This window comes from Mytilus californianus, unplaced genomic scaffold (genome assembly GCF_021869535.1).
Source record: "Mytilus californianus isolate M0D057914Y unplaced genomic scaffold, xbMytCali1.0.p SCAF_2, whole genome shotgun sequence".
NCBI lineage: Eukaryota > Metazoa > Mollusca > Bivalvia > Mytilida > Mytilidae > Mytilus > Mytilus californianus.
In genome coordinates this window covers 140329797-140343869 of record NW_026262668.1, presented here as the reverse complement: position 1 = coordinate 140343869, position 14073 = coordinate 140329797, and the positions used below count along the sequence as shown (strand labels likewise).

General features: G+C 31.6%; 1 protein-coding gene across 6 annotated transcripts in view; it reads right to left on the bottom strand.

Moving 5' to 3' along the window:
- LOC127731259 (integrin alpha-4-like) overlaps nucleotides 1-14073 on the bottom strand; it is a 138667-nt gene that overhangs the window by 77489 nt on the left and 47105 nt on the right. For all 6 annotated transcript variants that reach the window (XM_052240287.1, XM_052240288.1, XM_052240289.1 and 3 more), the window contains 3 exons: nucleotides 13737-13949; nucleotides 10669-10729; nucleotides 2001-2117 (listed from right to left, as the gene is read on the bottom strand). In XM_052240287.1, coding sequence (XP_052096247.1) covers nucleotides 2001-2117; nucleotides 10669-10729; nucleotides 13737-13949 — 391 coding nt within the window. The remainder of the gene's footprint in view (nucleotides 1-2000; nucleotides 2118-10668; nucleotides 10730-13736; nucleotides 13950-14073) is intronic.

The window sequence follows — 14073 nt, the reverse complement described above, 5'->3', positions numbered from 1 at the left end:
ATATTTTGACCGGTTTTTTATGATCATGATCCTCCTGATTATATGCGTATTTTCTTATTACAACATTGAAAAATGTCAAAATAAACTTAAAGTTGCTCGTCCGATATAATGAAGCCGAATATGCTTTGATAGTGGTGTCTTTTTTATCAATTACACAATGTTTCTAATGTATTCAATTATCTTGAGTATTTCCCACTCTTTACTAAAAACAAAGAAGCATTTTTCCCAATCATCATCACATTATCAGGACAATTTCGTTCTGCGAATGTGCCCGAATTTTGCAATAACAAAAATCATTTTGATATACGTCATGAGGTACGTAAAGCGTATTTGTGAAAAAATTAAGCAACAGATTGTTGTTTTATTGCCGGTCTGATACAATGCAAACAAACTCAACAGCACAGAATCAGTACCCACGAGCACCGATCAGGGCCATATCACCGGCACAGAATCAGAACCCACGAGCACCGATCAGGGCCCAATCACCAGCACACTACATTCTCTCGCAGGACAACCTTACCCACAGTGATAACAAGTGAAAATATCGCCAATTCGGCCTTACGTCTTATTCCGGCCATTTCAAATCTTTATATATAAATAAGAAGATTTGGTATGAGTGCCAATGAGACAAATCTCCATCGAAGTCACAATGTATAAAAAGTAACATTATTTATTATTTATTATCATTATTTATGCCTTCTTTTTTCGAACCGTGGCCCTCATTTGTTATTTTCTTATTTTGTTTCATAACAATGAATATTCTATTGAATTTTCATCACTAAAAATACGGAAAAATGATTAATGCAATTAACATATTGTTATCATATGTCCTTCAGAAGATGAAAATATTGATAATATAGTTATATTTCTACTAATAAAAAATTTAACAAAACAAACTACTTTCATGTGATACGGAATTTTTATAAAATATTACAGTGTTACTAACACAAAGTCTCGATTTCCAAATTCTATAAATATATTAGCGTTTTAAATCAAAAACGAAATCCATGAGCCCATTTTTTATTGGCGAATTTAAAGCTTAAGGATGTTCGCTTCTCTTGTTTTTGACTTTTTGTCAGATATTCGGAATCATCTAGTTTTATCCATGATTTAGTGCCAATAAATAATTTGTTTAACCCCTACTTTTCCTTTCATAATTTTATTACAAATATTTTTAAAAGCCATTTTCATAAATCTTATAATATCCTTGTATTTTTTCATAGTTTTTGAAAGAAAAAAGGTGCCAATGTTAAATGTATGAAAAGTCTAGAGAAAATCATTTCCCGCCAAATTTTGAGTTGACTATATTTCAAAAAGAAGGGCACGGATCTTTAATTTTTTTTTTTGCTTCTTAAGTTTCTTTATTTATATTCTATCAATTTATTACAGTCTTTGAAAAAGCTTGTTATTTTCAAACAGAGGAGCGAACATCCATAAACCTATGCTAAAGTGAAAATAAAGTTAAAGAAGATATTAAGGTGCGGATTCAGGCGGGAAGTACCCGGCGCCGCCCCTTAAAAAATATATAATAAAGGTAAACTTACAGCCACTTTTGCGTCAACATAAGGGACTCTAATTCTTAATTCTCAGGTCTCCCCTTATATCAAATCTTGAATCTGCGCCTGCTATTATTGGTAGATCTAAATAAAAGCATTTGTCTTTAAGCTCCAAAATTATTCTCACCGAAAACTTCAAAATATGCACGATGGCATAATGTAAGAAGGTTTCATTTAAATATGGTCATTGTTGTAGGAGGAAATGCTGATATAATAAGTACTACATTTGTAGATATGCACCTGTTTTTGTTTTTTTAAATCATTTCGATCAAGAACGATATTAAAGGTGCAAAATGCCATTAGATACAACAATGACTTAAGCTTATTAGAAAATTTCTCTGAAATCGATTCTTTGTTTAAGCAGGGTTTGTGGTAACAATATGTGGGCGGACACAACGATTTGGAATACCATCGCTTCTATATTCAGGTAATATGAATACGTACCCATGAAACTTCCTTGTTTTATGCCTTGTTTTTGAGTTTCCGATTCAAATTCCCGATGTGTGAAGCTGTCAAAAAACTGTTCTGTTGTTTCTGTTGCACTGTATTGAAGAAAACCGCCTGAAAAAACGATTATAACGTGATTATAAACTATCACCCTGTATTATTTTTTAGACTGCCTAGGGTCAAGTTCGAAGATGCCAAGTAGCATGTATTTATATAATATTTAGTCGATATATGGGATACTTAATATCATAAAATCATTTAACTTGATGTAAAGATTCGTCTATAGAAAAATAACAGTGATCAATGAAAAGAATGTCACAATGACCTACTTTATACAATTTTGTTACTTATATCAAGTTTTAAATAACATTCATTAAAGATACCAGACTTATAATTTGATATACCAGACGCACGTTTCGTTTACATACGACTCATTTCAGTTCAGCTCGAATCAAAAAACTTTGAAGGCAAAATCAAATACGATGTTGAATAGCACTGAAAATCAAATACGATGTTGAATAGCACTGAAAATCAAATACGATGTTGAATAGCACTGAATATCAAATACGATGTTGAATAGCACTGAAAATCAAATACGATGTTGAATAGCACTGAAAATCAAATACGATGTTGAATAGCACTGAAAATCAAATACGATGTTGAATAGCACTGAATATCATATACGATGTTGAATAACACTGAAAATCAAATACGATGTTGAGTAGCACTGAAAATCAAATACGATGTTGAATAGCACTGAAAATCAAAAACTCCGAAAATCGTGTCAAATGCGACTGAGATGATTTTTTATGCCGTGGGGTAGAAACCCTTAGTATTTTGAATAATTCAACATTTCATAAAGATGAATTTTACTGGAAAGGAACTAATCAATAATATTGCATGTTAGCACAAAAATACTGACTTCTGGCTGGCGAAACGTTCGGGGACGAAACGTCATCCAGCAGCCGTATCGAAACCCAAATCAGTTTTTATAAAGATAAGAAGATGTGGTATGATTGCCAGTGAGACAATTATTCACCAGAGACCAAATGACGTAGAAGTTAAGAACTATAATAGGTCAACGTAGGACCTTCAACAATGAGCAAAACCCATACAACATAGCATGCTATAAAAGGCCACGAATTTACAAACGAAAAACAATTCAAACGAGAAAAAACAGCAACCTGATTTCTGTAAAAAACAATAAACGAAAAACAAATATGATATACAGCAACAAACGATAACCACAAAATTACAGGATCCTGACTTGGGACAGGCACATACAGAAAGTGTCGAGATTAAATATGTTTGCGGGCCCCCAACCCTTCCCAATGATTTATAACATCAGTGCATCTATTGTATGAATTAACAATGTTTAATACTAAAATTGTCATTTTTTATGGAATTACGCCCCTATGCCACTGAAAAATCCTGGACCCTCCACTTGAGACAAGAGTACATTTAAACTGTACAGCATATCTGCGGTACTTAATGCACACCTTAGCTGTGCATTATCAATTTATAGCACAGTAAGGACAAAGAGATTTTGCCTATGTCATGTGTTAAAAAAATGTTAAACATCTGAAATGTAGAGACCTATATTCCAGTCCATGTTTTGTAACCGCAATACAATTGTTATGGAAAGGACTATTTTAAATAGATGAAACTACAAAGTTTAAAACAATGTTCAACATAATAAGTAATTAGACGACAAGCGTTTTAGAAAAGCTATTACTTGTATGATACTGTCTTCACATTCTCTCTTTAGAAGCAAACGTATGCTGAACACTGTTTTCGGAATAAGGCAACAACAAATTACATACATGATACAATATAAATGTATGATAAGCATTGTGTACAACTTAAATCTTAAATCAGTGTTTCAAAGCCAAACAAGATAAAAAAAACAATTGTAATTTCTTAAAATATCCGAATTGCCGAAACCTGATTTGAATTAGTTTTGTTCTGAATGGAATTTATTACGACTTTTAAAATATGTATTCCTTTTAAATGAATATATTCTAATCGAATCTAATGAGGTTTATATTTAAGTATGTGCCAGAACAGAAAAACAATTTACTAGTAAGTTGGAGATCAATCAGACTTCGTTTAGATGGGACAAGTCTTCAAAATGAATAAAGGTGAACAATTATGGAGGGAGGAGGGGAGGGCGTTACAGATTAAAAAGTAAAAAGGTTTTTGTTTTGTTTACTTTGCACTATAAGCTTAAGTACATCTCTCTTTAATTAATCTTCCTCTGAGCATATTTTTGAGAGAAAGAAAAGTAATTAATCTATACTCAATAACTCTTTCATTTATCATGTGTCATACACCTATTTAAAAGTACATCAAACGGAACTAAAACTGTTGGAGATGTGGGTAATACGCCAATAAGACAGCAATCAAACGACAAAAACCACCTAAGCACATCTCATATATTGTTCAACAATATACAGGTTTCTAAACAATAATTCAAGTTCTAAATCGTTTATGTCGGTTCAAAAGCTCACTCAGAGCATATTTTGTATTGTAACTTATCATGCCGACTTAAAAGAAAACTTATTTGAACTGATTTGATCGTCACGAATTTATATAAAAAATTGTGAATAAATTTAACAGAAAAATTGTGGTGTTGACGGTAGATCTTTGATAGTCCCGATAAATCAATAATGATGTTAATATATTAGTACCTGTGGTGTTGACGGTAGATCTTTGATAGTCCAGATAAATCAATAATGATGTTAATATATTAGTATCTGTGGTGTTGACGGTAGATCTTTGATAGTCCTGATAAATCAATAATAATGTTAATATATTAGTACCTGTGGTGTTGACGGTAGATCTTTTATAGTCCCGATAAATCAATAATGATGTTAATATATTAGTATCTGTGGTGTTGACGGTAGATCTTTGATAGTCCAGATAAATCAATAATGATGTTAATATATTAGTATCTGTGGTGTTGACGGTAGATCTTTGATAGTCCAGATAAATCAATAATGATGTTAATATAATAGTACCTGTGGTGTTGACGGTAGATCTTTTATAGTCCCGATAAATCAATAATGATGTTAATATATTAGTATCTGTGGTGTTGACGGTAGATCTTTGATAGTCCTGATAAATCAATAATAATGTTAATATATTAGTACCTGTGGTGTTGACGGTAGATCTTTGATAGTCCCGATAAATCAATAATGATGTTAATATATTAGTATCTGTTGTGTTGACGGTAGATCTTTGATAGTCCCGATAAATCAATAATGATGTTAATATATTAGTACCTGTGGTGTTGAAGGTAGATCTTTGATAGTCCCGATAAATCAATAATGATGTTAATATAATAGTACCTGTGGTGTTGACGGTAGATCTTTTATAGTCCCGATAAATCAATAATGATGTTAATATATTAGTACCTGTGGTGTTGACGGTAGATCTTTTATAGTCCCGATAAATCAATAATGATGTTAATATAATAGTACCTGTGGTGTTGACGTTAGATCTTTGATAGTCCCGATAAATCAATTATGATGTTAATATATTAGTACCTGTGGTGTTGACGGTAGATCTTTGATAGTCCCGATAAATCAATAATGATGTTAATATAATAGTACCTGTGGTGTTGACGGTAGATCTTTGATAGTCCCGATAAATCAATAATGATGTTAATATATCAGTACCTGTTGTGTTGACTGTAGATCTTTGATAGTCCCGATAAATCAATAATGATGTTAATATATATGTACCTGTGGTGTTGACGGTAGATCTTTGATAGTCCCGATAAATCAATATTGATGTTAATATATTAGTACATGTGGTATTGACGGTAGAATTTTGATAGTCCCGATAAATCAATAATGATGTTAATATATTAGTATCTGTTGTGTTAACGGTAGATCTTTGATAGTCCCGATAAATCAATAATGATGTTAATATATTAATATCTGTTGTGTTGACGGTAGATCTTTGATAGTCCCGATAAATCAATAATGATGTTAATATATTAGTACCTGTGGTGTTGACGGTAGATTTTTGATAGTTCCGATAAATCAATAATGATGTTAATATATTAGTATCTGTTGTGTTGACGGTAGATCTTTGATAGTCCCGATAAATCAATAATGATGTTAATATATTAGTACCTGTGGTGTTGACGGTAGATCTTTTATAGTCCCGATAAATCAATAATGATGTTAATATATTAGTACCTGTGGTGTTTATGGTAAATCTTTGATAGTCCCGATAAATCAATAATGATGTTAATATAATAGTATCTGTTGTGTTGACGGTAGATCTTTGATAGTCCCGATAAATCAATAATGATGTTAATATATTAGTACCTGTGGTGTTAATATATTAATATCTGTTGTGTTGACGGTAGATCTTTGATAGTCCCGATAAATCAATAATGATGTTAATATATTAGTACCTGTGGTGTTGACGGTAGATCTTTGATAGTCCCGATAAATCAAATTCAACACGTTTATAGATTTAAAATTTAAAGCTCGAGATCAATATATTATATCGACTCATGTTCTTTTTGAAAACTGTAAGTGTCGTTTAGATGTCGTTGGATTGCTATTTTATTTTAAATTTACCCAACATTTCCTATATAATTATTTGCATATCAAATTAAATCTACCAAAATAGACAAAGATGATACTACCGCTTCGCTTCATTCATTCATGGTGCACCCGCAAAAAAAGTTAAACATTCAGCTATAAGTGGAATATTTAAAGAAAATCAATATGCTGATAAAACATACATTCTTAACATAGTATACTCTACATAATATAAAAGATTCAGTTGTACAAACCAAGTACCCTACATTTCTGATATCACCAAAATGCAAAACAGTCATGCAACCTGTCATTTGTTGAAAATTTAAATAAAAGCCAAAATCCTGATAATATGCACACTCTTATCATATATACTACATGTAACACTAAACATAATATAAAGTTCTAGTTGTAGTCCTGAGGAATTAGTCGTATAAACCTTATACCCTTTATGGGACTGACAGATGGACTGAGATTACACAATTGCCCAGACATTTTGTCGCGGTTGCATGAGGAATATTTATCTTATATGCTGTGCTATATTATGACTGAATAAGCAGCTCATATTTGAATCGGGTGATCTCAAAATGTACCAATGTAAGCAATACTTGGAGTCCCCCTGAAATGCAAGGATGTTTACGGCTGAACACTAGTATGTAATAGGGAGACTTATAAAACGTGTAATTATAAAACATTTTCTATTGCTGTGATTATGTGATGTTATGTCTTGATAGATTAATGACTTCTTTTACTACATATACTTATCAACTTTGCAATGTAAGGGACCAACACATCGTTGCTAAAACTACAAATTAGCAGTAAAGCAATACTCGTCCATCTTACATGTACATAAGTCACATGTAATCTAGACGTCTTTGGGTTTCTGTGTCGTTAATTGGCAAGTTGCTTTCTAACTTTATATCCCACATCTTTCTTTAGTCACGAACAGAAATAAGCCAACACTCTGTGCCGTAAAAAGTCCTCTTAAAAGTGCAAATTTAGCCGGACTTGTTCCGACGCTTATATGAGCATCATATCCATCCCCCTCTTTATTTATTTTAGTAATCTTTCATTTATCGTGAAGTCATGGGTTATTTAAATACATTGTATGATTCTAAATTTCTGGAAAAGAATTTATTTATGAATAGAATTTTTTTTTAAAATAGTCAAAATAAAACAGTTAGCTTCAAACAAATTATTCCTCCTGTATCTGTTATAAAACAAAATGTTTGTTTTTCATTAAAGTAAAAAACAAATGATTGATCAGAGGAAAAAGGGCCAATCTCAACCCCAACCCCTTAATTTTACAACACGTGACAAAAGATAAAAGAACAACGGTCTGTACCTTAATAATTATCTTTTATTGGAATTCTTCAAGTAGAATCATATATACGATTGATGCTCTTTGTGTCTACACACTCATGACATTAATACTAGACATTGATGCTCTCTGAGTCTACACACTCATGACATTAATACTATACATTGTGTTCTCTGTGTCTACACACTCATGACATTAATACTAGACATTGATGCTCTCTGTGTCTACACACTCATGACATTAATACTAGACATTGATGCTCTCTGTGTTTACACACTCATGACATTAATACTAGACATTGATGCTCTCTGTGTCTACACACTCATGACATTAATACTAGACATTGATGCTCACTGTGTCTACACACTCATGACATTAATACTAGACTTTGATGCTCTCTGTGTCTACACACTCGTGACATTTATACTAGACATTGTGCTCTCTGTGTCTACACACTCATGACATTAATACTAGACATTGTGCTCTCTGTGTCTACACACTCGTGACATTAATACTAGCCATTGATGCTCTCTGTGTCTACACACTCATGACATTAATACTAGACATTGTGCTCTCTGTGTCTACACACTCATGACATTAATACTAGACATTGATGCTCTCTGTGTCTACACACCCATGATATTAATACTAGACATTGTGCTCTCTGTGTCTACACACTCATGACATTAATACTAGACATTGTGCTCTCTTGTGTCTACACACTCATGACATTAATACTAGACATTGATGCTCTCTGTGTCTACACACCCATGATATTAATACTAGACATTGTGCTCTCTGTGTCTACACACTCATGACATTAATACTAGACATTGTGCTCTCTGTGTCTACACACTCATGACATTAATACTATACATTGTGCTCTCTGTGTCTACACACTCATGACATTAATACTAGACATTGATGTTCTCCGTGTCTACACAATCGTGACATTAATACTAGACATTGATGCTCTCTGTGTCTACACACTCATGACATTAATACTAGACATTGTGCTCTCTGTGTCTTCACACTCATGACATTAATACTAGACATTGATGCTCTCTGTGTCTACACACTCATGACATTAATACTAGACATTGTGTTCTCTTGTGTCTACACACTCATGACATTAATACTAGACATTGATGCTCTCTGTGTCTACACACTCATGACATTAATACTAGACATTGTGCTCTCTGTGTCTACACACTCATGACATTAATACTAGACATTGTGCTCTCTGTGTCTACACACTCATGACATTAATACTAGACATTGATGCTCTCTGTGTCTACACACTCGTGACATTAATACTAGACAGTGTGCTCTCTGTGTCTACACACTCGTGACATTAATACTAGACATTGATGCTCTCTGTGTCTACACACTCATGACATTAATACTAGACATTGTGCTCTCTGTGTCTTCACACTCATGACATTAATACTAGACATTGATGCTCTCTGTGTCTACACACCCATGATATTAATACTATACATTGTGCTCTCTGTGTCTACACACTCATGACATTAATACTAGACATTGTGCTCTCTGTGTCTACACACTCATGACATTAATACTAGACATTGTGCTCTCTGTGTCTACACATTCATGACATTAACACTTGACATTGATGCTCTCTGTGTCTACACACTCATGACATTAATACTAGACATCGTGCTCTCTTGTGTCTACACACTCATGACATTAATACTAGACATTGATGCTCTCTGTGTCTACACATTCATGACATTAATACTAGACATTGTGCTCTCTGTGTCTACACACTCATGACATTAATACTAGACATTGTGCTCTCTATGTCTACACACTCATGACATTAATACTAGACATTGATGCTCTCTGTGTCTACACACTCATGACATTAATACTAGAAATTGTGCTCTCTGTGTCTACACACTCATGACATTAATACTAGACATTGATGCTCTCTGTGTCTACACACTCAATACTAGACATTGTGCTCTCTGTGTCTACACTCTCATGACATTAATACTAGACATTGATGCTCTTTGTGTCTACACACTCATGACATTTATACTAGACATTGAGATAAGTGTAACTGAACAATTCAATATTTATAAATGACCACTCGATGCATTACAAAATCGTAGGAGTTTCGACTATTAATAGATAGGCGTGTTATAGTTTTATATTGTGTTACAATGCGCATGAGTGATAACACTTACTCTTATTAATGACTTAAAATTTAGGATCAGATCTTAAATTATAGTAATAATTAAGTTACTCAATAAATGTTTTTTTTTTTTATCTTATGACCCAATTTCACTTTTGCGTCCGATTTCACAACACATTTTTGTATAGTGGCGATTTAATATTTGTTTTATCTCTCATATACATGTTAAACCAATTGAACATTGTATATTGAACAAAATATGTAATTTAACTGATTTCAACTTGGAAATCATTTTATGAATGACAAACAATGTTGGATAAGATATAAGAGTTATCATTGAACTATTAAAGTTGTTTAAAATTTTGTAATATTGATTGAACACTTTACTGGTAATGTACGCATGACCTACTATCATGATTTTTATACGACCCATCCATTGCGAAAGAGTCATTATTCCATCAAGAAAAGCCATTATTAACAAATGAAAACATCACACTGACCTCCAGCAAACGACTATTTGGACCGGTAGACGGTAATGATATCGGTGCGCATTACATGTGTTTCCGGAAGAGTTCACAATTTTTTTTTGAAGGTCTATGAAAATGAAAAAAAAGTTACACTTACCTTTGTTTTCAAAAAACCCTGGAGCTCCAAGAAGAATGTGCAGCTTGGGGTCTTCTTCATACTGGTCAGCAGCAAATATGTAATAATTAAAGTATGGTTTTTATACTGGTCAACAGTAAATATGTGTATTTGTACTGGTCAACAGTAAATATGTATATTCGTACTGGTCAACAGTAAATATGTAACAACCAAAGTATGGTTTTTATACTTGTCAACAGTAAATGTGTAGCAAATGAAGTATGGTCTATATACTTGTCAACAGTAAATATGTTACAATTATAGTATGGTCTATATACTTCTCAACAGTAGATATGTTACAATTATAGTATGGTCTTTATACTTGTCAACAATAAATATGTTACAATTATAGTATGGTCTTTATACTTGTCAACAGTAAATATGTTACAACTATAGTATGGTCTTTATACTTGTCAACAGTAAATATGTGTATTTGTACTGGTCAACAGTAAATATGTGTATTTGTACTGGTCAACAGTAAATATGTGTATTTGTACTGGTCAATAGTAAATATGTGTATTTGTACTGGTCAACAGTAAATATATGTAACAACCAAAGTATGGTTTTTATACTTGTCAACAGCAAATGTGTAACAAATGAAGTATGGTCTATATACTTGTCAACAGTAAATATGTTACAATTATAATATAATGGTCTTTATACTTGTCAACAGAAAATATGTTACAATCATAGTATGGTCGTAATACTTGTCAACAGTAAATATGTTACAATTATAGTATGGTCTTTATACTTGTCAACAGTAAATATGTTACAACTATAGTATGGTCTTTATACTTGTCAACAGTAAATATGTTACAACTATAGTATGGTCTTTATACTTGTCAACAGTAAATATGTTACAATTAAAGTATGGTCTTTATACTTGTCAACAGTAAATATGTGTATTTGTACTTGTCAACAGGAAATATGTGTATTTGTACTGGTCAACAGTGAATATGTTACAACCAAAGTGTGGTTTTAATACTTGTCAACAGTAAATGTGTAACAAATGAAGTATGGTCTATATACTTGTCAACAGTAAATATGTTACAATTATAGTATGGCCTTTATACAGGTCAACAGTAAATATGTTACAATTATAGTATGGTCTTTATACTTGTCATCAGTAAATATGTTACAATTGAAGTATGGTTTTTATACTTGTCAACAGTAAATATGTTACAATTATAATATAATGGTCTTTATACTTGTCAACAGTAAATATGTTACAATTATAATATAATGGTCTTTATACTTGTCAACAGTTAATATGTGTTTTTGTACTTGTCAACAGTAAATATGTGTATTTGTACTGGTCAACAGTAAATATGTAACAACCAAAGTATGGTTTTTATACTTGTCAACAGTAAATGTGTAACAAATGAAGTATGGTCTATATACTTGTCAACAGTAAATATGTTACAATTATAGTATGGCCTTTATACAGGTCAACAGTAAATATGTTACAATTATAGTATGGTCTTTATACTTGTCAACAGTAAATATGTTACAATTAAAGTATGGTTTTTATACTTGTCAACAGTAAATATGTTACAATCATAGTATGGTCTTTATACTTGTCAACAGTAAATATGTTACAATTATAGTATGGCCTTTATACAGGTCAACAGTAAATATGTTACAATTATAGTATGGTCTTTATACTTGTCAACAGTAAATATGTTAAAATTATAGTATGGTCTATATACAGGTCAACAGTAAATATGTTACAATCATAGTATGGTCTTTATACTTGTCAACAGTAAATATGTTACAATTATGGTATGGTCTTTATACTTGTCAACAGTAAATATGTTAAAGTTATAGTATGGTCTTTATACAGGTCAACAGAAAATATGTTAAAATTATAGTATGGTCTTTATACTTGTCAACAGTAAATATGTTACAATTATAGTATGGTCTTTATACTTGTCAACATTAAAATGTTACAATTATAGTATGGTCTTTATACTTGTCAACAGTAAATATGTTGCAATTATAGTATGGTCTTTTTACTTGTCAACAATAAGTATGTTACAATTATAGTATGGTCTTTATACTTGTCAACAGTAAATATGTTACAATTATAGTATGGTCTTTATACAGGTCAACAGTAAATATGTTACAATCATAGTATGGTCGTAATACTTGTCAACAGTAAATATGTTACAATTAAAGTATGGTCTTTATACTTGTCAACAGTAAATATGTTACAATTATAGTATGGTCTTTATACTTGTCAACAGTAAATATGTTACAATTATAGTATGGTCTTCATACTTGTCAACAGTAAATATGTTACAATTATAGTATGGTCTATATACTTGTCAACAGTAAATATGTTACAATCATAGTATGGTCTTTATACTTGTCAACAGTAAAAATGTTACAATTATAGTATGGTCTTCATACTTGTCAACAGTAAATATGTTACAATTATAGTATGGTCTATATACTTGTCAACAGTAAATATGTTACAATCATAGTATGGTCTTTATACTTGTCAACAGTAAAAATGTTACAATTATAGTATGGTCTTTATACAGGTCAACAGTACATAACATTCAAGCTTGATACAGCTCTGAATTTGGATTGTGATTAAAAATTTGACACAGCATAGTTTTCTGTCACAGGATGAATGTAGTCAAAGAACTTAAAAATTTGAAATTGGACTTTTACCTATTTTTGTCCAATATCAAAATCTAAGTACATGGTTAGATTCAGCATATCTAAGAATCCCAAGAATTCAATGTTTGATGAAATCAAAGTAAGTTTAATTTTGGACCCTTTGGACCTCATTGTAGACCAATTTGATAATGGGGCCTAAAATCCAAAATCTAAATACACACTTAGTTAGATTCAGCATATCAAAGAACCCCATAAATTTTAAAGCTTGTTATGCGGTTTGGGTTTTATTCATTGTTGAATGCCGTACTGTGGCCTATTTGCTAACTTCTACGTCAGTTTGTTTCTGGCGGAGAGTTGTCATGTTGGAGATCATAAAACTTCTTCTTAAGTTTTATATTCTGTACAAAATGTCAAATATTTACCTTTTTATTAGATATTGAAAATCCGATCTGTGCTACTTCAAAACTAAGTTCGTTACTATTTTCTGCTGTGTATTGTGCACTAAACACTGTGTTTTTAAACTGTTTTGTCGTATTGGATTTAAGATTTCTGTCAACGTTAAAACATCTTCCAATTGCATGAACAAATTTGGCATTCCTCAGGGGAATCATATTCTTCCAAAGGGGAGCACAAGTCTGTAACAAAAAATAAAATGCCACATAGCTAAGTAACGTTTTCTAAATCTGATATGCGTATATATTTAAAAAAAAATTTTACAAATATAATTTTTTTTTTGCTAAAGCATTATCTATTTTCAGT